The sequence below is a fragment of the Artibeus jamaicensis genome, unplaced genomic scaffold (assembly GCF_021234435.1).
Source record: "Artibeus jamaicensis isolate MK-2021 breed Jamaican fruit bat unplaced genomic scaffold, CSHL_Jam_final contig_233, whole genome shotgun sequence".
Classification (NCBI taxonomy): Eukaryota; Metazoa; Chordata; class Mammalia; order Chiroptera; family Phyllostomidae; genus Artibeus; species Artibeus jamaicensis.
This window is the reverse complement of record NW_026521486.1, coordinates 19,294,781-19,318,800: the sequence shown is the minus strand read 5'-3', so window position 1 is coordinate 19,318,800 and position 24,020 is coordinate 19,294,781. Positions and strand designations below refer to the sequence as shown.

General features: G+C 47.9%; 1 protein-coding gene across 2 annotated transcripts in view; it reads left to right on the top strand.

The window, feature by feature from the left end:
* ELK3 (ETS transcription factor ELK3) overlaps positions 1–24,020 on the top strand; it is a 64,894-nt gene that overhangs the window by 3,885 nt on the left and 36,989 nt on the right. For both annotated transcript variants that reach the window (XM_053661661.1, XM_053661660.1), the window contains exon 2: positions 23,316–23,524. In XM_053661661.1, coding sequence (XP_053517636.1) covers positions 23,318–23,524 — 207 coding nt within the window. In that variant the 5' untranslated portion in view covers positions 23,316–23,317. The remainder of the gene's footprint in view (positions 1–23,315; positions 23,525–24,020) is intronic.

Sequence of the window (24,020 nt, the reverse complement as noted above, 5' to 3'; positions counted from 1 at the left end):
AGCTGCAAGCATCTGGCTTCTGTCCCTTCCCAAGGGGCTGCACCTACACATATGCGGGAGTAGCCCAGGTGATTCGAATGAAGGGCCCCCCTCCCGTCAGATTTCTCTGTACGTGTCAGGCAGGAGTTTTCTCTTGAATTTTGTTATGTCCTAGTTATCCATCATTTCTCTTTGCCTTCATAGATTGAATTGCAATACATTGGAGGTCACACTAGCATCACAAAATTTGCTGAAGGTTAGTTGGGTTTTTTTTTCTGTTATAAAGATATTAATGCGCATTACCTTAGGACGACTTAGAAAACCACAAAGAAAAAAAAAAGAAGAACATCTTTCATAATCCCACTGTTACCATTTGGTGTGTGTTGTTCTGGTTTGTTACAATGTGTGTGTGTGTACCCACACACACACTCTGCATGTGCACACAGGTAACGTTTTAAATTGGAATCACACCATGCTTTCTGCTTTGTAACTTAATTTCACTTAACATATCAGGCACCATTTCAATCACCAGTACGAAGACCAGAATGACCACACAGAGAGCTTGTATTTATTTATTGATCTAATAAATGTGTTGACTCAACAGCAGATTGGCAGGATTTTGATGTGGACTTGTTCAGTGTTGTTGCCTGTGTGGATGCAAGTAATGTTCCAAGAATGCTGCCCTCTTGAAAGACTGAATTCATATGTGGTATGAAATTTGGGATTTTGATGAGTTCCTCTATGATTTAAGAATGAGTCATGATTTGCAAGAGAATATCAAGATGTAGTAACAGGAAGTCCAGGGCACTACACATCAAAATAGAATGTTCAGTGATGAAAAAAGAGAAACTAGGCTAAACCAGAAACACACCTTGAACTTAATCTACAGGAGGGAGGAAGGTGCCTGTTGCACACTCGGCAAGTCTTTGTTTAGTACTGTTTCACTTTAGATCAGTAGTTTTCAAACTTTGAAACGGGTGTGTTAAGTGGATTTTCAGCTCAAGGTCGCGATTACCCGTGGCCAGTGAGGTCTGAGATCAGCCAACCTGGGGTCTGCAACCATGGCAGTGAGATTGTGAGCACTTGGGTTTGCAGCCCCAGAAAACTGAGTTGTTAGTGTGTGTGTGTGTCTTCTGCTAACAAATCCTAAAGTTTGCCTTCAAAAATGGTGGACCATTTTGTCTTTGAAGTAATATTCTGTGCAGAAATTTGACTCCCCGGGATTCCTCTCCACACCAAAATAAAAATGGCCTTTCATCCATTACCGGAAACGTACATGTATGTCGGCAGTTTAAAAATACACTTTCAGTGGGTCGTTTCAATACATTGGAATTTGGTCTGAATTGCTAATAGGAATTTGCTCATTGACTGCTTTATGTTTCATTTTCTAGGAAGTAATCGTTAAATTATCGTAAGAATCGAATAGGACTATTTGATAACGTGGCTGTGAGATTTATCTGTTTATTTTTAAAGAAATTATGGTGGCGGTTGTACTCACGTAGTCTAATTTGAATTGGACGGAAATGAATTTACTCACCACACACAGGCTCCAAAAAGCTCTAAGACGCATAATACTATAAATATTTTTAAAGCTCCCATGCCTGAGAACAGCACCTAATTTTCCATGCAGAACTGTGGGGGTGACGGGGGAGGCGTGATGTACACAGGCCTGGTACCTTCTCTGGGACTGGCCAGGTGTCAGGGCCTGTCCCTGCAAGCAGCAGAATAAGGAGTGTGAGACTTTGGGGTTTTATTTCTTTTTAATTGAGATAATTTACACACATGAAAACGCACAGATTTTAAATGTTAATGTGTACACCTGTGTAATCCCTACCCCCTCTCTCCACACAGAGAATATTTCCATTACTCTGAAACAGTCCTGGCTGGTTTCTACCTCATGGTTTGGCAGTTTCATGATTCTACCCTGCAGGTTTACGCTCCAGAACACCTTGATGAAATAATGCAGTATCTTTGTGTTTAAAAGTGAATCATGAGACTGTGTGGATTTCCTTATTATATTAGGAGAGGAAAAGTCCCTCCTACATGACTTAATGTCACTTACATTAACCAAAACTAATATTTATGCTCTGGGGAAAAAGTCAAGTCCCTTAAAGCCAGTTGCATTAAGAGGATATCACTTAATCTTCTTGGGCCTCAGTTTCCCTGGCTGGATGGTAAAGTGAATTAGAGAGGCTTTCAAGGCAGAAGTCCTGTTGTACTACTTTTTTGGAACAAGCAGCTTGAATTCTTCTAAGAGTTGTGACAGTGTCATGTGAGTTTTGCTGTCAGCCCCAAATAGCTGACTCTTAGACATGTACAACAATATAAACAAGCTCCTGTTTTGTGTTGGGAAAAGGGGTTCCCCAGCAGGTTCCCCTTAAATCCCTCCGTGGCTTCTCACTGCGTAAGGAACACCAGAGGGAGGGTCAGCATTAGCTGCCGTGCTGACCCTGCCTCCTGTGTTTGAGGGTTGTGACAGGCAGCAGGTGTCTCTAATGACATGCAGTTGCCTAATTCTTGGGGACACTCTGTGGGTTGGGTGCTGAGTAGGCCCATGTAAGGTTTTCATCACCAGGTTAAGTCCTCACTCCTTCCTGCCCATAGTCTTTGCAAATGATCTCCATCCTGGACTGCAGTGTCTGATGGGTCCCACGTTACCTCTCACCTCTCCAAGTCCCTTGTCCACCCATAAGCTAGAGTAAAGCAACCCTTTAAACGCAGACCTGACTGTGTCACTGCACTTAAAATCTCCCAGTGGCTGCATCGAGGATAAAGGCCCAGATCCTTAAGGTGGGCTGCAAGCTGTGATCGCGGCCAGCCACCCCGGCCTTTCCTCAGTTCCTCAAATGTGGACTGTGCCCTCTGGCCACTGGGCCTTTCCCAGTGCTCTTCCCTTTCCAAGGAATTCCCTTCCTCACCCCTGACTCCCATTGATTTTTCTCACTACGCTTGCCTAGCCAATGTGTAGCTATCCTTCAGGTCTCAGCTCAGTCACCCCTTCCCCAAGGAACCCTTTGCTGGTCCCCCCAGCCGAGATCTCCCACGGTCACGTGCTCCTGGTCTTTGGAGCCCTTGTCACAGGCTGTGTCCTCACTACCTGAACGCTCCCTGTCCAAATTCTTACTATCCGAACAGAGGGACCAAACTGTGTCAAATGGAGATTTATGGACATCGGGGGTGTCCCTTATTACTCATTAGTATTCCTTATCTAAAACTCCTCAAGGAGATTTGTTAGTACGACATCCCTCGTTATCCAAAGTCACTGTCCAAACCCTGGAGTCCTTGACGTCAGATAGTGAGGGATGCCTGCGCACGTATGTGTCATGTGTGTTTCCCGTCTGTCACGCACATCAGTCTGTAAGCTCCCCCTGGGCCTGCATCTGTTTTCCTCATCCTTGTATTTATCCTAGCACTTTGTACAAAACCTGGCACTTACTGAACTAAAAGCAGTCGGAGGAGAGAAAGACTTGCCAGAAGAGCCTGTTTCCTCCCACCCCCCATTTTGCCACTGAACTTGACAAAGCACTTTGTGGACATGCGTGAATCCGGCTCTTCCCTAGACAGTCAGTTTCTTGGATTAATAGCAGGCAGAGCTCTTGGTTGACCCATGAAGACAGCCAGGAAGATCCTCTGTAGAGAATATATTGTTTCCCAGAGTTGTGTCCAGACTTGCAAGAGAAATAGGTGCCTGGAAGTCAGGTTAGTTTGTTCAGTATCCCAGAGGACAACATCAGCCCTGTTACTGAGGTCATTGTTCCATGAAGAATGGTTCGGTAAGTCATTCATAGGATAGTGTAGCTTGAAAGAATCTCGCCATAAAGCCCTTTCCATATTAAAATTAATTATTCCATAGCAGTCACCGTTAGACCTGTATCAAGACCTCAGTTGATCAAGTTTTCATAGTTCCCTTGGGCTGAGGTCCATAATGCAGGGTAGGGCAAAAGGGGGGAACAACTTTTACAGTTATTCGAGTGGAAAGTAATGCTATAATAAATAATAGACAAGACTAAACTCTGTTTCTTGTGTTCATAGTGGACACCTGCTTTGCCCCACTCTGTATCCAGTTAGAAGTTCTTCACTTATACTGACATGTAGCTCTTGTCTTTCTTTCTGTCATTCTTTGTGATTCATGGATGATGTTTCTGATTTTTAAAATAATCAAAGACTCTGCCTGTGTCACTATGAAGAGATGAACAACTGCACACCTAAATTGTTTGGGGCAACAGGGGGACTAGATCTGCTCCTTTCAGCTGGGTTTTGCTAAGGAGCAGTTGGTTGATGATCAAAGCTTGATGAACCAGGATGTATAATTAAGGAGATTTTTTTTTTCTCCCTGAGAATTGTCAGAAGAGAGCTTAAAACAACAACAACAACAAAGCAAGATCTGGAACTTATTCCAGGACAGGCCCCTGGGCAGGACCTCTCCCAGACTGTAGCACCTGTAAGCCCTCACCATCGTCGGAAGGACAACCCGGGGGCCCCAGAGGTCGCGATGCTCTGTTAAGCAACAGAAGGGGCCGTAGAGGTTAGAGCAGTTTCCCAGTGCTGACAGTTAAGAAGAATACTTCTCTGGTTAATACTCGGTGGACTGGCGGTGTGACTTCCCCACTATTTCCTTATTGGAGTTTGGAAGGTTTGCTCTCAGAGCCTCAAATATAAGTGCTTGTTGCTGGAGTTTATTTGAAAGGGAGAGAAGCCTGGGCGGGTGGTGAGTGAGAGCGAGGGAGCGTGGGTCTGGGGGTGCCTCCAGAGATGTTGGCTGCAAGGGGGTGTCAGAGAAAGTGGGACCGTGTGACTCGGTTTTTACTCCTCTGGGCAGAGTCCTTCTTCCCTGGTAGGTAGGGTTTGAGCCCTAGCTCGGGACAGAGGACGGGAGCAGGAAGGGATGTTTGCTAAACTTCACCCCAAAGAATCCCTGTTGCAATGTGAGGACCCAGGAGAGAACTCACTTGGATGTGTTTATATGGTTTTCGGGAGGAGAGAAAGCTGAGATTCCTGCTCATTTCAGTAAGCCCTCTTAAGAGCGTACTGGAAGGGACCAAACCACGTAGTAGGATCTGGAAGACCATCTGGAGACGCACCACGCCAGTCTCCTTCGATGGCTTTGCAGTTCGAAATCCTCTGGAATCTGGAGTTGGTGAGCGCTGGCCGGGGACGTGCTCTCTGCCGGTGTCCCCACTGTTTTCCAGGCACCCGACAGCGATCTTGTAGATCAGAGCGTGCAGCATTGTTTTCTTTTATTTTTTAAAGAACAAATTCTCCAAGTGACATTCTGGGTCAGGGTTGGGACCGATTAAACCCCGGGCAGAGCTGTGCCGTCTCGTCTGTGCCGGGCACGTGGCAGTGGGTAGGAAGCCTGAGGAGGCCGACTGCGTCTTCGATAATTGAGGCAAAAAAACAGAAGTGACGCTCAGGCAACCACTCAGGCTCCTTGACTTTGCTTGATTCACCGTTTAGGCCTTTGTGCAGAAATTCTTCATTCTGCATTTATGATCGGTGGAGAAGTTGAGTAATTTCAAAGAGTGTTCCCAGTTTCTTCAAGCGAGTTGCTTCCATTACAAGAGTGTATGTTGTCAGGAGACGTCTTGAGTCACACAAGTGACCCCAGGGACCTGGGGTCTCAGAAGCTCCGTCACTGCCTTCAGACGGGGGCGTTGCGCTGCTTTCATTCAAATCAGAGCTGGACCACGACAGCGGCACCCTCCCTGGGCTTTGCCACATCCTTTGCTTTTTTCCCCCTTTAACCTAAATAGTAAGTAAGACCTAGTCATTTGTTTTTAGGAAAGTAGAACATTTAAGACCTTGACGTAGAAGATTGTACACACACCAGATGATTGAAATAGAGAAAGGGTGATTTTTCTTTAACAAGGGGAAAAAAGATCCTTTATGGCAGGACCTGGCTGTTACTCTGTTAATATAATCATGTTGCACAACGAGTGGAAGAGGAAGTGGAGGAACGAGTTGTCTGTGACTCGAAGAGCAAGCCGGGCGGGTGGGTGGCAGCATCCTGCGTGGGAACGCACAGGGGCACTCGGACTCCGAATTCGGTGTTCGATGCTACTGCCACCAACAGCCCTTCTCCATGTGACACGAATGAACGAACCGTTGGTCTTCCACTCGATGACACGTTTGTCGTTTTCTTCATCTATTCAGTGCAGTGTGGGGGTAAATAAAAAAATAGGTTTTAAGGAGAAGGCACTGGGAGAAGATTATTTTGTTTTGAAATCACATACTGTCTCTTTTTTGCAACAGTTTCCTTATAGATAACTGTTCTCTACAGGAATGCCAAGATATTTTTTCATGGGTCCCACTGAAGGGAGTTTGCTTGTAAGTCACTTGCTTTTCAATTGACATTCAGTGAAAAAATGAGAGTCTTTTGCTTGGCATGTGACCTTAATGCTCTTATATTTTGCTTCATGTTAAAAAGGGACTTTGTTAGAAGCTGTTTAAATGTAGAAGAAACTGTGCATTCGGCACCAAAACCGTCATAGGTATCTAGACTGATACCCACGTACAAAAAGGTCTGGGAAACATGCCCGTGGAGAGGTTGTAGCTATACGGGGGGGGGGGGGGGGGGGGGGGGGATTAACCACCTTCCAGACTCTGGATGCCGCTGAAACCGCCCCCAGATGTCCACCACATGAGCAGGTGATGATGTTTTGAAGGCTGCAGAGTCATCGTTTTTTATAGATCCCTTCCAAAGTGAGCATATTATCATACCATACTTATGCATGAATGTTTATGCCTAGATTTTGCATATCCTAAACCATACAGGAGTTTTACTGAGACAAGGACCAAAAAAAAAAAAGCAGCAAAGGTCACGTGACTGCAAAATCTAGAAGCCTGCCAGGGTCCAGGTCCTTGCTTAGGTAACCACCCACGCAAGTTGTTAGCTCCCTGTGCCTCCGAAAACCCCTAACGAGGTGTCGCAAACACCGGAAACTCATAACCGGTTCTGCAGGTGTAGTGTGCAGAGGAGGACCAGGAGATGGGCTGATGCCATCATCATGCAGCACAGCCTCGGCGTGGCCAGAAGCCAGCACACGATGGCACATGTTACATTTCAGGAAAAGAAAAAGGTTGAAAGACTATTAGGCATTTGTAAGGTAGCAGTTCAAATATGCTCTATTTAAAAAATTTAAAACAGAGCATGTGTGTCTAAACAATCAACGTCAGCTCTCTGGTATCATTTTCTGCATCTATGTGCTATTTTAAAAAGACGTTTAGAATGGTTGTAGTGGATTTACTCCAGAAAAGAGGGAAGGAGAACTTTCCCAGGAATGCTGGCGTTGGGGACAGTTTTCTTTTGTGACTTAACCATCCAGAAATGATGGCAGAAACGACACTGCATCATTTTAAGTTTTACAGAGAAGACGAGAGAGCTTGCAGTTGCTCTGGCAAGACCATGGCTTCTCTCCCACTACAGCCCCTGCCCCTATAGGGCTTTCTGTGGGGAAAGCTAGAAGGACAGGGTCGGGGGCTTCTGGTGGCTCCATCTCATTCCCAAGACTAGCGGCCTGGTGTGTCCTGCATGCGTGAGCAGCTGGCCCTGGTGATCAGAGACATGTTGGGAGGATGGCAGTAAATGAAGTGGAGATCAGCTGAAGGCTGTGGGACCCGGTGCTTGGGTCCGACAGGGGAGCAGAAGCTGCGCTCACCCTGGAGGGAGTTGGGGGCGGGTGCCACGGGGGAGGGGCAAGGGGGGGAGGCGGTATGGAGATAGGGGCTGCAGAGGGGGGAAAGGCTCTGTACCTGCCCTCCCCCCACCACCCCGGGTGGGACTAGGGAGGTCCGGTTGCCGAGCAGATGTTGGAGGTGGGCCAGACCAGGTGCAGCTGGGCTGGGCAAAGGGGAGGCTGCACAGATGGTCACCTCTCTGTCCGGAAATGCCCGGCCCTGACGCCGGACTGGGATGCGAGAGCACAGCTCTGCACGTTTCCCGGTCCCCAGGGTCCCTTGGAGATCCTGCCAAGCTGAAGGGATGGTCACACTTGACCCACCCAGGGCTCATTCCTCCCAGACCCTGGTGCCGTTGGCCCAGTGAGGTTGCACAAGTGTGAGAGGCAGGAGGGCGTGCTGTTGGCTGTCGTTGGTGTGGGTGGCGATGAAGGAACCGTCTGAGATGGGGGAGCGCTGCCCTTGAGCTCCACCCACGGCTGGTTGCCATGGATGGGAAAAGACCAGCGTCTAGACTTTTACTGAGAAGAGCTAAGACCTGAATTTTCTTTCCTTAAACATTAGCTTGCCTTTTTTTTTTTTCCTCTCTACTGTTTCCACTGGGTGGTGCTGCAGGAATTCCTACCTTTTGCCTTGGATCTACCCTTCCCAGAAAGACGCTTCTGAAGCATAATAGGAGGAAGTCCTGATTTAGAAAGATTTTACAGTTTCCACACAATAGAAGAGTTTGGAGGATGCTCTGGCAGGAAATGTTTTAGTTTCTGGATGTGGAAAAACCACCATCATTTTGTATCATACGAGAGGGTTCTTACCACGCTTTTGGCTCTCGCCGGCGTGTTATTCACCACAGGGCAGTTTTCACGTTTATCTGAGAGATCAGGACTCATTCTAGTGGAAATGGTGTGGAAGGTTTCCCTTATGTTCAATTTTCATAAAATTAACAAAGTACCCCAAGCCAATAAACACTTTCTGATGTTAAGAAAACGCAGATTTTGAACATGTCTCTGTTAAGGCTTTATTGAAGCCGAAGGCATTTTTCCTGGCTTATTTTAGAGATCATTTATACAACCTATTGATCAAAAGGATAAATTAGATTTTTGCTTTCAAAACACTTTTAACCGTAAAAAAAAGTCTTTCAGTTTGATAATACTTGTGTGTGGTGGGGGCAGGATTGGCCATGTCCCTGTTTTACAGACAAAGAAGGTGAAAGAGACATTGGCTAGCTCTTTAAGGCCTTGGGCAAGATGGGAATTCGTATGTTCTGCCTCTTCCCCTTGTGCATGGGACCACATGTAATGAACAGGAGTAGTAAAAACTTAGGTAAAGCTTTTCCATTCAGAGGCCTATGAAATATAAGAATCAAGGAGCGTATGGAGGGAAAGTACCCACTGCAAATTAGGGAGCTCATGAAATTGGAGATCAACTTTCAGGACAGTTAGCAAGATTTTAAGTAAGTTTTACCAAATGCAAAAGAGCATGTTTTTTTCAAGTGTGTGTGCCGTGATCCTCTATGAAATCCCAAATAATGCTTTCCTGCAACCTGAGACAGGGCTTCCCCAGAGGGGTTCGTTTTTAAAGGAGAAATGTGGAGCCCGCTGAGTGCTGGGTGGCACACCGGGTGCTGCTGTGTAACATCAGTGGGGTCCCCAGCCTGACCCTGCTCACCTGTGAGGCCTTCCTCATAATCCATTTCACCTCCAAGTGTGAAATGTGCACAGGCGTTGGGCCTCTCGCTCAGTGGGGGGATGCAGGGCGGGAGTGCTGGGGGGTGCCTCTTTCCTGCTGAGGAGGAGCCAAGTTCCAGAAGATGCAACTCCTCCTGTCCTGCCTTCATTATTTGGTGTCCGATGAACCTGGAGCGTAGCTAAAGCAACACCCAGACCTTTTAAAAAGGGAAATGGTTTAAAGACCAAGTGGTGATGGGGCAGGTGCACAGTCTGTTTCTTAAGACAGAACCATCGGCACAGCTGGAGTTGCCCACAGGGCAAAGCCAGGAGTAAGGAGGCTCCCCGATTTGGGGCCCTCTGAGTGGCTGCAGTGGGGTGTGCACACCAGGACTGAGCCTCTGCTGGAGGGGCTGCCCGTGGCCATCGAGAATCCTGACGTCGATGCACCCTGGGTAGCCGTCTCTGCCCACATTACCCCTGTGGCCAGGAGCATCTTAACGTCACCGTTTTAAGTCATGACTTCATGGTGCATTAAATTCAGGCAGCACATCTGAGGCATTTAGCACAATGCCTGGGACATAATAAATGCTCATCACATGTTAGCATTTAGGGAGAAAAGCCCCTATTTAAAGAAGCAGTGCCTCGGGTGTTTTATTTTCCTTGCTTTACTTTATCGGTGGCACGAGTCCTGTTTTTGAGAGTTCCATGGAGTCTCCGTATTATGGGCGGGGGCAGTCCAGCCAGCATTGCCCTCAGTGCTGTGCCCCTCAGTTATGAGTTTCATGAATTACTTGGAGGGTTTTATAAACCTTGCTGAAATTATGTACATTTTGTATGAATATCTTTTTTCTTTCCCTAGAGAATTTTAGGTTCTCAAAAGGGTCCGTGGACCGAAACAGGAAGAAGATGGTGGCCTGGGCACGCGTGTGTGGGCGTGTGTACGTGTGGATGTGATCTGTTCTCTGTGTTATTCCGTGCTTTCGGTTGTCTGTGTGAGATTGCTGGTGTCTGGCTGTTTCCGACCCACAAAACAACTTCATGTAGTTCAACCTAACAGTTGGCGATGTTGTTCAGAAACATAATTTGAAACAGTATCATTATGAGAGATCACAATGAGGTATGACTGTGCCTTATTTTCATGTTATTTATCAAAGTCTCGCACGTTCAAAGTCGGCAGGTAGCCTGGGACCAGCAGGGACCATATTCGTCTGAAGCAGCTTCTGCGGGGTCTGGTGTCATGGAATAGTCATGAATTTTCACTGGGGACTTACGTTAGCTTTACCACATCTAATGAGTCATTTTTCTAGTTCCATGTTCTTTTGATACAAATGACTAGTGTTAGGAGGATTGGCTTAGCATTTTTTTTAGATGTAAAACACTTAGAATTTAAAAATACTTAGAGTTGCTTAGTATTTTTTTTTCCCCTGGCGGATTCATAGGCCTGGGGACTCGGGGGGGGGATGAACTGCTCCATGAGATTTATTGGGCAACATGTCCTTTCAGAGAAGCAGGTTCTGCCCGTCGTGCTGAGGGTTAAAACAGAGGTGACACACAGGCAGAATGAAACCAGAGCTGCAAGTTCAAAGTGGGACAGATGTAGGAGGCCAGGTTTCCTGTGGCCCATTTTCCAGTTTCCTGCCTGCAACCTGCAGAAGAGGAAGCTGAATGTCACCAAGTGTGAGAACGGCCGGACGCCGTGCTTCGGGCCAGAGTTACGGGTGCACGCAAACAACACAGGCAACAAAGACAATTGCAAAGAAAGTGAACGTTTGGGTTTTAGTCCAGAAGCGTCTAGGAAGGAACAACCGTCTGTTTAAAGAAAAAAAAAAAAACACTGTCAGCAGAGCCTGTGGGTCCTTGTGAGGCTCTGTGTGTGTTGGGGGATGGGGGTGGGGGGGCCCGGAGGCTGGCCCAGGTTGCAGGAACCTGATTTTTACAGCCCTCCCTCCTCATCTTTCAAGACATGGTCTGCTTTTTAATACAGTTGGTTACCTGGAAAGATTTTCCCTGCAGTGCCCAAGACTTCTAAATCTGTTTCCTGGGCATATTGATATACGAGGGAAGTGGATGTGGTTAACTGACTGGCTGTAATGAACTACAGCCTCCCTTTGGGAAGGCTGGGTGACCAGTTGGCTGCTTTGATCTAGCGGGCTTGTGTTCCTTTAACTGCCCAATAAAATTGTGTCTGATGCTTTCAGAGAAGAGATTAGATGGAGACGTGTATGTTGAAGACTGCAGATCGCACACACACTATTTGTGTGTTTGTGGGGAGGTGCAGGGTGCGGGCAGTCAGAAGATACTGGAGAAGTGCACAAGTCCATTGTCCTCCTGAGGAGAAACACAGAGAAAAATAAAAATTGTTTTGTGTCCAGGCTCTTTGGCTCATTATAAAAGAATCTCTGAACCCAGACATTGCAATCCCTACTCTATGGTAGAGACATTCAAGTCAATGGTAGAGAAATGAAGATCCAAATAAATTGAGATTCTCCGCACCCCTTCCTCTTGAATGCCCATCGTTTGTCAGGTGCTGTGTTGGAATTGCTGGTTGGCGCTCATGCAGTGGTAGCTGACCGTGAACAGACCCACCTGTGGATGCTACAGTGAAGGCTTCCTGCAGCGCATGACTGAAGGCGGCACCTGAGCCTTGTCGAAGGCTAGTAATGGACAGGGCGCTGTGCTCAGCTTTTCCCACACACCAGCTCGTTCAAACTGACTTGCTTCCTTGAGGCGCAGAGAAATAGGTGTATGCTTCTGGGACAACCAGTTACTGGTTTACCCTGTGGATGGATCGCCTCTTCAGCTTTGATCCCTAGAAGAATACACGTTGCACCAGGAATGTTAGGAAGTTTTGGAACCTTGGCAAATTGAGGGTCAGAGAGGTACCCGTGGAAGTCAGCCTAGGCTGGGAAGACACTTTTGCATCTTGCTGTGGGATGAGGGGCTGGGTCCTGCAGGAGTGCGGTGGGGTAGGGTGGGAAGTGGCATGAATATGTGGGTGTGGGAGGAAGTAGCACGGGCTCCAACACACTTTCCCAGCTGGAGTTAATGTAGCCATCCATTTACCTTTCCAAAGGAAATTGCCATGTAAAAGTCACTGATGAACCAATTGAGTTACTTCTAATTTGCCCAGAGATAACATGGACTTTTAGCAGGAAAGAGGGGTGGATCATTCATGTGGTAAACAGCTGTGTTGTTATTACAGTGGCTGTCAGTGATTTCCCCTGAAAATTTTTCTCTTTCCTTGGCTGGAAGACTGTATTTGCGAAACATTGCTAACTGTAAAGGGTAAATAAGTAGACTGAGCAATAGTGGGTTTTCCTCTCTTTTCCTGTTCATGTTACTCTTTTGAAAAATGGGCAACCTGTAGATACTCACAGAATGAGTGAGAATACAAATACTTGCTAATATATAAAAAGCTTTGACGGACATGAACTTGACCTCACAGATTAGCATTTTTTATATACATGGGTTGACAATGATTAAAATGTCTTTTGAAAAATATTTTAATAACCTTAGTTCCACCTACAAAAATAATAAAAAAAGGTTTCCAGTATGGGCTGCATAGTTACCAAATATTATTTACTTAATGCCATAAAATTAGTCTTTGCTGAGTTACGGCACACCTCAGGTAACACAACTTGTTGTTTTCTGATTTCTTGATTTAAACACGGGGTTTGTTTACTATAATGAAGTGGTTTCTGCCCTTTCTTGTGCACCTTGAAAATACGGTGGCACAGAAACATGTAGCAGATGCTGCTGTGACAGAGGCTTTGAATTTAAGAGAATTTTCAAGGTGGAGGGTTTGAAACCATCCTTATTCTCTAACCATGCAAGTTTTAACAAGCAAAAAGACAGGTACTTAGCATATGATTTATTTTTTTACACAGAAGTTTTTCTCCTTCACTTGGCCTTCTCATTTCTGACTACTTTTTCTTTAAAGTTGCCTCATTTCTTTAGTTTCTACAATATCAAGCTTTAGAAAAATCAAAGATAATTTTTCTACCCCCTCAATTCCCACCTCAGTTGTAACTTTAAAAATGAATTCAGGAGCATGCAAAGAGAAGAGTTAGGTGTCTTCAATGGAAAGAAGAACAAATCAGTTGGTATTCAACTTCTAAGAATGGAAGCAGAAAACCTCATGCTTTGCATAAAGGTTCTGTGCAGCCCCTTCTCACGTTAAGATGTCTGTCGCCACCTTGTGGCAGACAGAAAGAATGCCCGCCTCTGGGAAGAGGAAAGCAGCGGTCAGGAGAGTGGAGGCAGCCTGAGAAGGGGCAGGTCCAGGTTTTGTGGGGCTTGAAGCTTAAACAGTTTGTGGAAGCCCCCTTTGTGTAAAAATAAGATAAAATAAACTTCCAAAGTCAGAAATGGAAAATCGCTAGGGCTCTTAGACCTATGCAAAGTGATGGTCTTTGAGGCTTTAGCTCCTCTGTGGGTCAGCCTCAGGGTGTAGGTCCCGGTGACAAGGTGGTGCTGGTGCCCCTGGGGTAGATCTGACTCCCCTGTCAGCCTGGCAGCTTCTGGAGGGTCAGAAGAGTTGGAAGGAGCACTGTGACCCTGCTTCTGTGTGACTTCTGTTCTTCAGGCTCCAGTGGGAGGTCGTCTCCATCTCTGTTAGAAATTGCAGGTTTCTCCAGGCTGATTCCTCCCTGGCATTTGTCCTTGCTGTCCCTGCCCCTGCCCGTGGGGGCCGGGGAGGAGGGGGTCGCGGGGATATCCGACTCTCCTCCAGTTTCACCCACCATTTAGATTGAGGCTGTACTCAAGCTCACTCCTCTGGAAAGCCTTCTCTAGCCAGCCTAATCCTCATCTTCCTCCTAATGTAGGGTCCTAATGCATGTGGTGGGGAAGGGCACAGGCTGTGGCTCCTTCTAACCTGTTTTATTGATTCACACATTTGTTTGATGAACATTTACTGGGTCCCTACCAGGACCTGGCCCTGGTCTAGAGCTGGGGATCTGTCAGCAGGCGGGAACAGGTCCGTGCTCAGGGGGCCCACCTCCGAGAGCAGTGCTTTACAGACCACCCCCGGAAAGGACCGGCTTTTAACATTTCCCACACATGGTGGGCTGATAATTCTGTTAAATACAATAAAAATAAATTACTAGCAAAGTAAAAAAAAAAAGATACTAAAATTCAAGCCCCAATTTTTATTGTGGAAATAACAAGCATGAAAGTCACATTTCAGTCAGTATAATGGAATAAACACGGGGGAAAATAACTACAGAAACTATGTATTAGCTGACAGTGCTTATCAGGACAATTGATATGGAGCATGACTGTTAATACTGGCAGTGTTTTGTCATTCAGTAACTGTAACCCAACAGAAACGTTGTTAGTGACGTAGAGATTGCCCATATTAAATACCCATAAGTACACTTCCACGCTATATTTGTAAATACTCACTTTCAGTGTGTCAAACGAGTTTCTTGTTGACTAGCGAGTTTAATCTAGGTTGCATGCAAAAATGGTACTTGTTAGGGGGTGATGTATAGAAACCGTGCCTATGTTTTGTTTTACTTACACTCCGAGAGAAGCCAGTCTCGCTGGCTGAGATGTGTTGACAGGAATGGAAGAAGAGATTGTCAAACACATTTCAGCAAACTCAGGATATTAATTTTTTAGCTTTCATCCAAAATGAAGCAAGTATTGCTTCGTTAAGAATTCATCTGCAATCCTTTATTAGCAGCCAGTTTCAACTCTTTACCCTGCAGGGTTATGGTTACTTTCAATGATCTTTTAATGAAACCAGTGAATTCCAGGTTTTCATACACCTTTGAGTCACAGTTGCAAGGCTTACCTTGAACCGCACCTGTTTTAGTGTGGTCCCACTGCATGGGATGGACCAGTCCGCAGCTGTACCAACGAGAGGAGCCTACTGATCACAGGTTTGGATGTGGTGATGATGACCGTCCGCCATGGAAGTCTCTGTGCACTTACTCTTCATTTCTGTCCTTACCACGGACTGGTGACCAACAGTTCTCTGGTATGTTGGCCATATGTAGAATAGGCTGTTCTAGAGGGTTCTTCCTTTTCTGCTGTTGGGCCTCAGTTTCCTCATCTACAAAATGGTCACAATTACTGTGTTCAACTCTTAGGGCTGTTGTGGGAATTAAATGAGATCATTCAGGAAAGTGCTTGGTGTATGGTAAAGGCTTCATAAATAATATCTACTGTGTACAGAGAAGACAAAGGTGAGGCTCTTGTGATTGGAAAAAAACAGATGAGTTAATGAATGGCTAACAGTGAGGCAGATTATGGTCAGGCCCCCTGGTATGAGTGTGTCCACGTGTGTGCATAAAATTACCTCCATTTGGGGGGCTCAGGGGGGCCTTTTCGTCTTCTCTGGCCTGTCCCTCGTGCTTACTGGACGAGCCACCTGTTTGGTGTTAGAATGGGGCTTGCACAGGTTGTTTGTAGACCCCCGTGGTCAGAGGAGACAGGCCGGCGTGAGTTAGTGTTGGGAGTGCCCTGGACCGGACGACGGAGAGGACCACCTGGCCCGAAGGCTCTAGAGGAGGCAGAGGAGGGCACCGGGGATGGTGGGAGTGATCGGAGGTCAGTCTCTGCAGCATCCTGCTCCGAAGCTCCATCCAGGTTAGAGAATGAATCAGGGTTATTTTGCGCACTGTTTAAACACAGAAAGAGCCCTGGCTGGTGGGGCTCAGTGGCTTAAGCGCTGGCCTGCAAACCAAAAGTTCACCAGTTTGATTCCCAGTCAGGGCACAGGCCTAAGTTGTGGGCCAGGTCTCAGTAGGAGGTGTGCGAGAGGCAACCCATAGATGTTTCTCTTACACAAAAATGTTTCTCTCACACAAAAATGTTTCTCTCCCTCTCTTCCTCCCTTCTTTATCTTCTCACTGAAAAATAAATGAAATCTTAAAAAAAAACCCAGAAAAAGTTGAGAACACGGAATGCAGGTGAAAAGGGCTCACTCATAGATAGTCAAAGCGTCTCTCTCCCTGTGTGCGTCTGTGGCCCTGCCGCAGGTGAATGTGCCTGCGGGGGCTCCATCTGCAGCTGTCCTGGGCAGTGTTGTCCTCCTGCCCCTGGGGGTGTTCTTGGAGAAGACTTTTCTCTTTTTGACCCAACGGCTTTCATCTCCTTGACTCCCCTCCCCCCACCCCGGGCCACAGGTGAGACCTGAGCAGAACCGAGGGGAGGGAAGTGTGGGCACCCAAGAGCCTCTTTGCTGGGGGGGGGCAGCAACCTGGGGCCTCAGGGCGAGCATCGAAGGAGCTGATGTTTCTTACGTGGGAGTCTGAGAGTGTGTGCTCGGGAACCTGAGTTCTCTGCAAGAATTGAAAAAAATGGTTCTTCCATTTTGGATGGTAGTCTGAAAAAATAAACACACGTGTGATCCAAGTCACCTTCTCAGCAGCAGTCACCGAGTAGCTGGGAAGAGTCTCAGCTTGCAGAGCCCGTGTAGGGGGCACTGCCTACTGAACAGAGGGCCCAGCAGTACAACATGCAGGTGACGCTTTGAGCCAGGGGAGGGAAGGTTGCGTGCCTCACAACCAGCTCTGACGAGGTTCATCTGTTGCTTAAAAAGCAGCAGTAAACATTTCAGGGACACTCATTATGTATGCAGTAGAGTTCAAGTGCATTGTTACTCCCTTACAACAGCCCCGAATGGGAAATATACCTTTTATTATCATCACCCCCATTTTACTTAGGAGAATATTTACCCAAAGCCCCCCCGCGGGATGGGACCAGTCCTTGCGCTTGAACATGGACAGCCCGGCTCCTGAACCTGCTCTTACCCACCGGGCAGCTTTCTGAATGGACAGCAGTAGTTCCCTCTCCTACCTGCTGCACGTGGTAGAAAACAACGTCAGTGAGAACCTGCACTGTGGACACTCTAGAAAGAGCCCCTCTGGGTGATGTGCCTCCCACTTGATGGAAGCCGTTTTACAGCCCCGTCAGTCGTAGGCAGCTGATAACAAAATAATGCTTGTCCACAGACCCGCCAGTTCTGCTCTGTCTCGGAAGGTTCGGCAGACTCCTCTCCGCCCGGTGTTGTCTGATTCACGCATTCATTTCGGCGTTCCTGGCTGATGAACGTCTGTGGTTTGCATTTTCTTTTTGACTTGTTATAACATCTGCTTGCTTCCCTCCTAATTAATGGGCAAAATTAAACCTTTAACCTGTCTTCATTTTTATAGCTGTCAGGGAGCCAGGATCTCATCCGGTTTGAAAATTATTTTTTAACAAAGGCATCTCTCAACTCTGAGTTTCTCAAAGAGGCCTTCCGTGACCTCCTGCTCACGCACCCCACCTCCCACCCCTTCACCTGCTCTGGTCGCGTTTTCCCGTAGAGCTGTGTTGTTTACTAGTCTTATGTTTGCTGTTTGTGGCCCAACAGCTCCCTGGGAAGGTAAGCTCCGTGAGGACAGTGGTCACAGTCTCTCTTGTTCACTGACGTGTCCCAAATACCCAGAGAGTGTTAGACTTAAAATGGACACCCAAGAAAACCTAAGAGAAATGGGAGATAACGCAGTCTCTAGATACAGCAGTGCGAACGTGGTTTACTCAGAAGAACCTACCTCACTCGTCTTTGCCGTAGTCTTTTGGTGAGTGCTGGGTGCCTTTGAACAGAGTGTCATCCATCATATATAAAATCAGTCATCAAGTGGGTGGGGGGTGAGGAATGTGGTTTATTTGTGAATTTCATTTTACCAATTTATGAGAATTAACAACCCTTGAGAAGCTTATGGCCAGTTTTGTTGTTTTGTATAGAAGTGAGAGCATAATAAAAATTTGTAAGGAAAATAATTTGCCAACATGGGCAACCTATTAATTTTTCCCACTGCTCCTTTAAAAGGAGGGATGTGTATTATTCAAGTTGGACAACCTGTTTGGATGATCTAACTATGTTCCACTGTGGGGGAAGCAAGGGCATAAATCACAGCAGGCCAGAAGCCATTGCGGCCAATAGCGGGGGGCCTTGTTCTCCGGAGAGGCCCCGGTGGGCCTGCCACGTGCGGTGCCGGTGGAGGTGGTGGGCGCCCGCGGCAAGCGGCACAGCTGAGGAGGAGTGCGAAGTGTCCTCCTGTCAGAGCCGTGGTGCCTTATGGTGCCTTAGCGTTGGCCTAGCCTCCTAAACACACACGTGCAGAGCGTGGTCGTGCGTGCAGAATGGCTGATACGTTCCAAACAGGTCTGGATGGGGGGAGGGGAAGAGGAGCATCTTCTACGAACAGAAGTTTGGTTCGGGGCTATATTTTTGAAACATTTATAGCATTTCTTTCATGTGTTCTACGTGTCTTAAGTGGAGAGTTTTAAAATCAGCTCAAAGAGGTTAGGCCGATGAACCATTTTAATTTAACACAGGCCTCCGTTTGCATAATACTGTATCAATCATTACTCTTTCTTGAGTATCAACACTTTCTCGAACTTTTTATTTAATGAAGCCACGGGACTGTCTGCATTACTCATATTCCTTATAATGGCAGCCAGATACATTGGATTTTATTGTACTTCCATGTTCAGATAAAGGGGTTCATTAGGGAACTGGTTTAGGAGAAAAAACACTTAGATTTTTTTTTCTGGTGAGAGAGACTCCTTTGGACAGATTTGCTGAATACGCTCAGGGTTGGTGGCTGTTGGCAAAGCACGCTCCGCAGCCGCGAAGTTAGATTCCCTCTTGTCCACTGTCCCGGAGGGACCCACGTGTACAGCTGGCCGAGGTGGAAGTGTGAAGCATGGTTGTGTGTAGAGACAATTGTGTGAACGATGAAGGCTAATCATGAATATAATAAATGCAAGATGGGAAATAAAGAAGAAAGACATACAGTGAGTGCCCTTGAATGGAGAGAACACCAGCAGCGATGTCGGCTGGCGGCCCGCCCTCCGGTCCCCCTGCCCCTCCTCCCCCGCACTTACTATGTTTTGCTGTGTATAATGCATACCCATGTTTTTCTGTGTACATTATACATGGGATTATTACACCCATGGTATGTAATCACTCTACCCAGGTATAATGAGCATCCTTATTTTTCCTTTAAAAATTTGGGCAAAAAAGTGCGCATTATACATGGCAAAATACAGCACTTGTGCATTTCAGCCCCGCAGCTGGCTCTGGCCAGAGGGTGTGGGAGGGTCCACAGCTGTCTTTGGGGCCTGCTGTGTCCCAGGATTACTTCTGCCAAGTGCAGAAGGGGGTGACAGCTGTTTGTTGATGTCATTATGAGCTCACAGGGAAATACTTTTTGAGACTCATCTCGGAGTCATGTGTGGCTGGGATTTCCAACAGTGAAGACTTGTGTGCTGAGCAGTCACTGGAACTGGTGGACCAACCAGGGTGGAGAGGTGGCTGAAGGGAGCTGGAGAAGAGGAGAATGAGGCCCTCAGCTTGGGGCGGGAGTGGCTCGATGCCTTAGTCACATCCGGTGGAGCCGCGTTACTCACACTGAACCCTTCTGAGTAACCCTCGGTCCTCAGCTGCAGCCTGGCTGTGCCGCCTCGGCCTGGGAGGATTGAGGGGAGAGGAAGGGATCATTTCCCAGCTTGCCAGCCACCAGCCAAGCTCTCCGGGCCTCCGAGTGTTTGCAGGCAGCTCTCTGGTTCCTGGTTCGCAGCCCTGTGCCTTCCTTCCTCTCTGCCGGAAGTCTGGGAGGCCCCTGAGCTGGAGGTCCCCACCTCCACCATTTGCTCCCCTGACTTTTCACTTCTACTCCTTTACCTCTTCGTTTTCTTTCCCCCTCTCCTTCTGCCTTTGCCTTAGGCCATGGCACTGCCCCTGTGGCCGTCACTCAGCCCACTGCAGCCCTCTGAGTAAAGACACGGTCAGCCCCTCCCTCCGCGTCTCCTAGAACACTTTTTGTAAAGTGCTGATGACTGTAAATGTAAGCTCTATAGACACCGCACCCCAGTGAAGGGAGAGTTTTTTAAAGCAAGGATGCTGGACGTTGTGATGGTCATTTGCTGCGGTGGTGCCGTGGAACCGCCCCTGGGCTTGCTGGCTCACCACAGCGTTTGTTTTTCTCACGGGTTGGCTTCAGGGATGCTGTTGGGTTGGCCAAAAAGTCCGTTTAGTTTTTTTCTGTAAAGTAAAAGACACATTTTTCATTTTCACCAATCACTTTGTTGATTCGGATATTTTGAGTATGTCGTCTATCTCCTGCTATTGGCTTCTTACTGGGTAGAGACCAGAGGTGCTGCTAAACATCTTCCAGTGCATCAGCCAGCCAACCCCACAGCAAAGAATTATTTGCCCCAAAGGTCAGTAGTTCTGAGAAATTTTGCAAACCACTTTTGACACATTTGATCAGTCACAGCACCTTCTCCATACACTGCACAAGTTTTGTGTTTTTTTTTTTTGCATTTCTGTGGTGTTTTTATGTTTCCTGACGTAATAAAGCACAATTCACCAAAAATGTTGCATATTTTTGGTCATCTTCAGTGTTAAAATGGCTACACAGAAATTCACCAGTTTTGGTAAGTTTTTTAAAAATGCACACTGATATGGCAGCTGTCCCAATACTCTAACAAAATTGTTTCAAATGAAGTTAAAGTCAGCTAAGCGTGCTACTAGAGCCATCTCGTGGGAAAACACCAAACAAACTTTTTGGCCAACCCAGTACTTCAGACTGTGGGTCCTGAGACGTGGCCTCAGGCTTTGGGTTGAGTTTGGGCTGGGTCCAGGTGTCACGTTTGGGGGCAGCAGCGTCATGGTAGGGACAGGAGGAAGGGTGCAAGCGTGGGGAGCCTCTTCTACCAGCATTCCGTTGGCCAAGTTAAAGCACATGGCCGAGCCCAAACGTCAGTGGGGAAAAAGGACCCCATCCCGTCTAGTGCACTGTTGCACGATCACGTGAAGGGCAAGCAGGGAAGGCTTGAGAGCATCCACCCGGTGTGCCACGCAGGTCCTGTTAGGGATGGATGGCTGGAGGGCCTGGCTCCCACGCACGTGGTGGGAACACTGTGGGAAGGGAGTCCTGGCGGAAGAAGCACTGAGTATAAAATACGCAGAGATGTTTCACCGTCCCCCTGTCCCATCTGCAACACAGTGGTTCGCGTCCACTACGGCTGGGGCGGAGCAGGTGGCCGGCCACTTCCTGCAGGTCCCTCGCACCCAGACCTCCAAACGCCCTGGCAGCCTTCTGCCCCCCGGAGCAGACTCTTCTCAGCATCCCTTTCAGGCTTCAAAGATATTTTAAAGGTTGCGGTCTGAAGTGTTTGGCCAAGAAAACGCCAAAGAGGTTGAGACAGCTGTTAGCACCTTTTAGTGCCAGCGATGAGAAGAAAGTCCGTGGCTCGTCCTCCAGTCATTGGAAGGGCGGTTTGCGTTGGGGTGCTGCGTCGCGGCAGCCGGCTGGGAAGACCCGGGAGAAGCAAAGGTGGTTTTGATCCAACAACGCGATGATTTAACATCTCGGTCACGCAGGCTGAGTGGCCGTGATGGGGGAGGGAGGTTGACTTCTCCTTTAGAGAGCCGTGATTAAAATGCCGTATGGGTATTTGGAGAACATTCCCGATCTTTCCTTTAACTGAGAAACCCGTGTTGCTTTGGCTAAACATGTGAAGGGGAATGAGGAAATGGGTACTTACTGGATGGCTGGGTATTTTCCCATCTGTTCCCACGTGGGAAGGGAGAAAAACAATTTGTCAGTCTGAACTCGGTCCCTTTAAGAGGAGTGCGTGAGAGCTTTTGTAGAGATGCCACAAGTACTGGTACAAGTGACTCTCCCAGAGCAGCTGTTCTGGCTTCCGGTCTCCCAGGGGCGTGAACCGTGTCACTGTTCCCTTGTTCCAGTCGCCCCTGGCTGCCTCCTAGGACTTCATTGTCCCCTCATTGCCATCATAGTTCCTTCTGGCCTTGTCCCCAACTCACAACTTGCCTTTGAAGCTTCTCTTCTTACCAGAAGCCGATCTCCCCCCTTCTGTTAGTCCCTGGCTTCCTCCGCCCAGCACTGGGGCGCCACCCCATCCCGCCCCCGTCTAAACCCAGCACACGTCACCTGTCCCGTCAGGGCAGTGGGTCTGAGGCGAAGCTTTCGAGTCCAGCCCAACCGCCTCTTCTTTCCTAACTTAACCAATGTCGATAAGAGAGGCAGTTTATTATTGTGATTATTTCTGCCACTATAATTGTTTCCAGCCTGAGTACCCATGGCTCTGGAAGTCTTCAAACGTCTGAAGTTGAGAAGCCACCCGAGGGAGTGGGGAGAAATGTCCCTGAGAAGGCCCGTTTGAACTGGGTCCCGATGAACGAGTAGGAGTTCACCAGCCTCCAAGGCTAGGGAAGAGTGTTTACAAAGTCCACACCAGAGTCAAAGGGAAAAGACAGCATTTTGTGGGCTTTCCCGTCCTGGTGGAGACAGTGTTCCCCCTTCTGCACTGTGACAGTGGGTTCGATCTGCAGCCTGACCAGTGGCTGGGAAGGTGGAGGGAGGCCTCTCTCAGTGGCACACGTCTGTCGGCTGGGTGTGCGCTGCACTCGGGGGTCGTGTTGGGTTATCGCTGGAAATGCAGAGTCATCTGATCACGCCCCTTCCTCGCGGAGCTCGTTCTGCAGTTACACCTACTGATATGCACCAACCTTGTTACCCCAAGCTCCCACACAAATGTTCTTAACAAGGGGTCCAGTTCTCATAGCAATTAATGGATGGGAGACCGACCACCACAGTTGTTGGGATGGGTGGGAAGAGACACCAGTGTTAAGTGGAGAATCGTTTGTATGGGGGTTAATTCTACAAGTGGGCCATTCATGAATCATTTTCTCACTTTATTTCCATCGCAACCGTGTCACCCAAGGGGATGTGTGTTGTGAATATGAGGATCACAGGGCTTCCTTGTAGTTCTTCTCAATTATGGCTGTTTCCAAAATGCAGCCAGAGGGCACCTGATTCAGCGTGGCCCGTTGGGGTGGAGGGTGGACATGAACATGACTTTATCAGGCTCCTGGGCGGGGAGGAGGGAGTTGAGGCTCACCGCAGCCCCGCCCCCAGGCTTGCTGTGCACTGGCGCTCTGACCGGCCCCTTCCTCCCCAGGTATGGAGAGTGCAATCACGCTGTGGCAGTTCCTGTTGCAGTTGCTGCTGGACCAGAAACATGAGCATCTGATCTGCTGGACCTCCAACGATGGTGAATTCAAGCTCCTCAAAGCAGAAGAAGTGGCCAAACTGTGGGGACTCCGAAAAAACAAAACAAACATGAACTACGATAAGCTGAGCAGAGCCCTGCGATACTATTATGACAAGGTAAACCCTTGCCTCACCTGGGGCTGTCTGGGGAGGTGGAGCGCCACCTCCATATCTCAGGGACGGAAGCAGATAACCGAGTCCTGTGAGCAAGTGGGAAAATCAAATAGAGGCAATTTGTGCCGTTTCGGTGGTGGGGTTGTTTGTTTGTTTGAGAAAAACTGTCAGATTTTTTTTCTGGAAGCCTTTTGGGTGTTGCTGTGGGTCGGATTTTATTCCCTCTGCACTTTCATCTTTCAAAATTTCAGCTGCAAAACTTTGCTAGCAACAGAAATGAGCTGTAAGGAGGTTCCGGAATTTCCCTCCTGGTTAGTCGCTGCAGTGACAGAGAACGGCAGAGTCTAGGAAGTCTGTTTATCGCCTCTGGTTTGTAGTTCACATACGTGGGCCTTTCCAAGTGGGGGATGGCAGCGTGGGCAAGTCGCGTCCCAGTTCAGTGCCTGGGTGGCCCCATTTGTGAAACGGGGCCCCAACAGTCCTGGCTCAGGATGGCTGG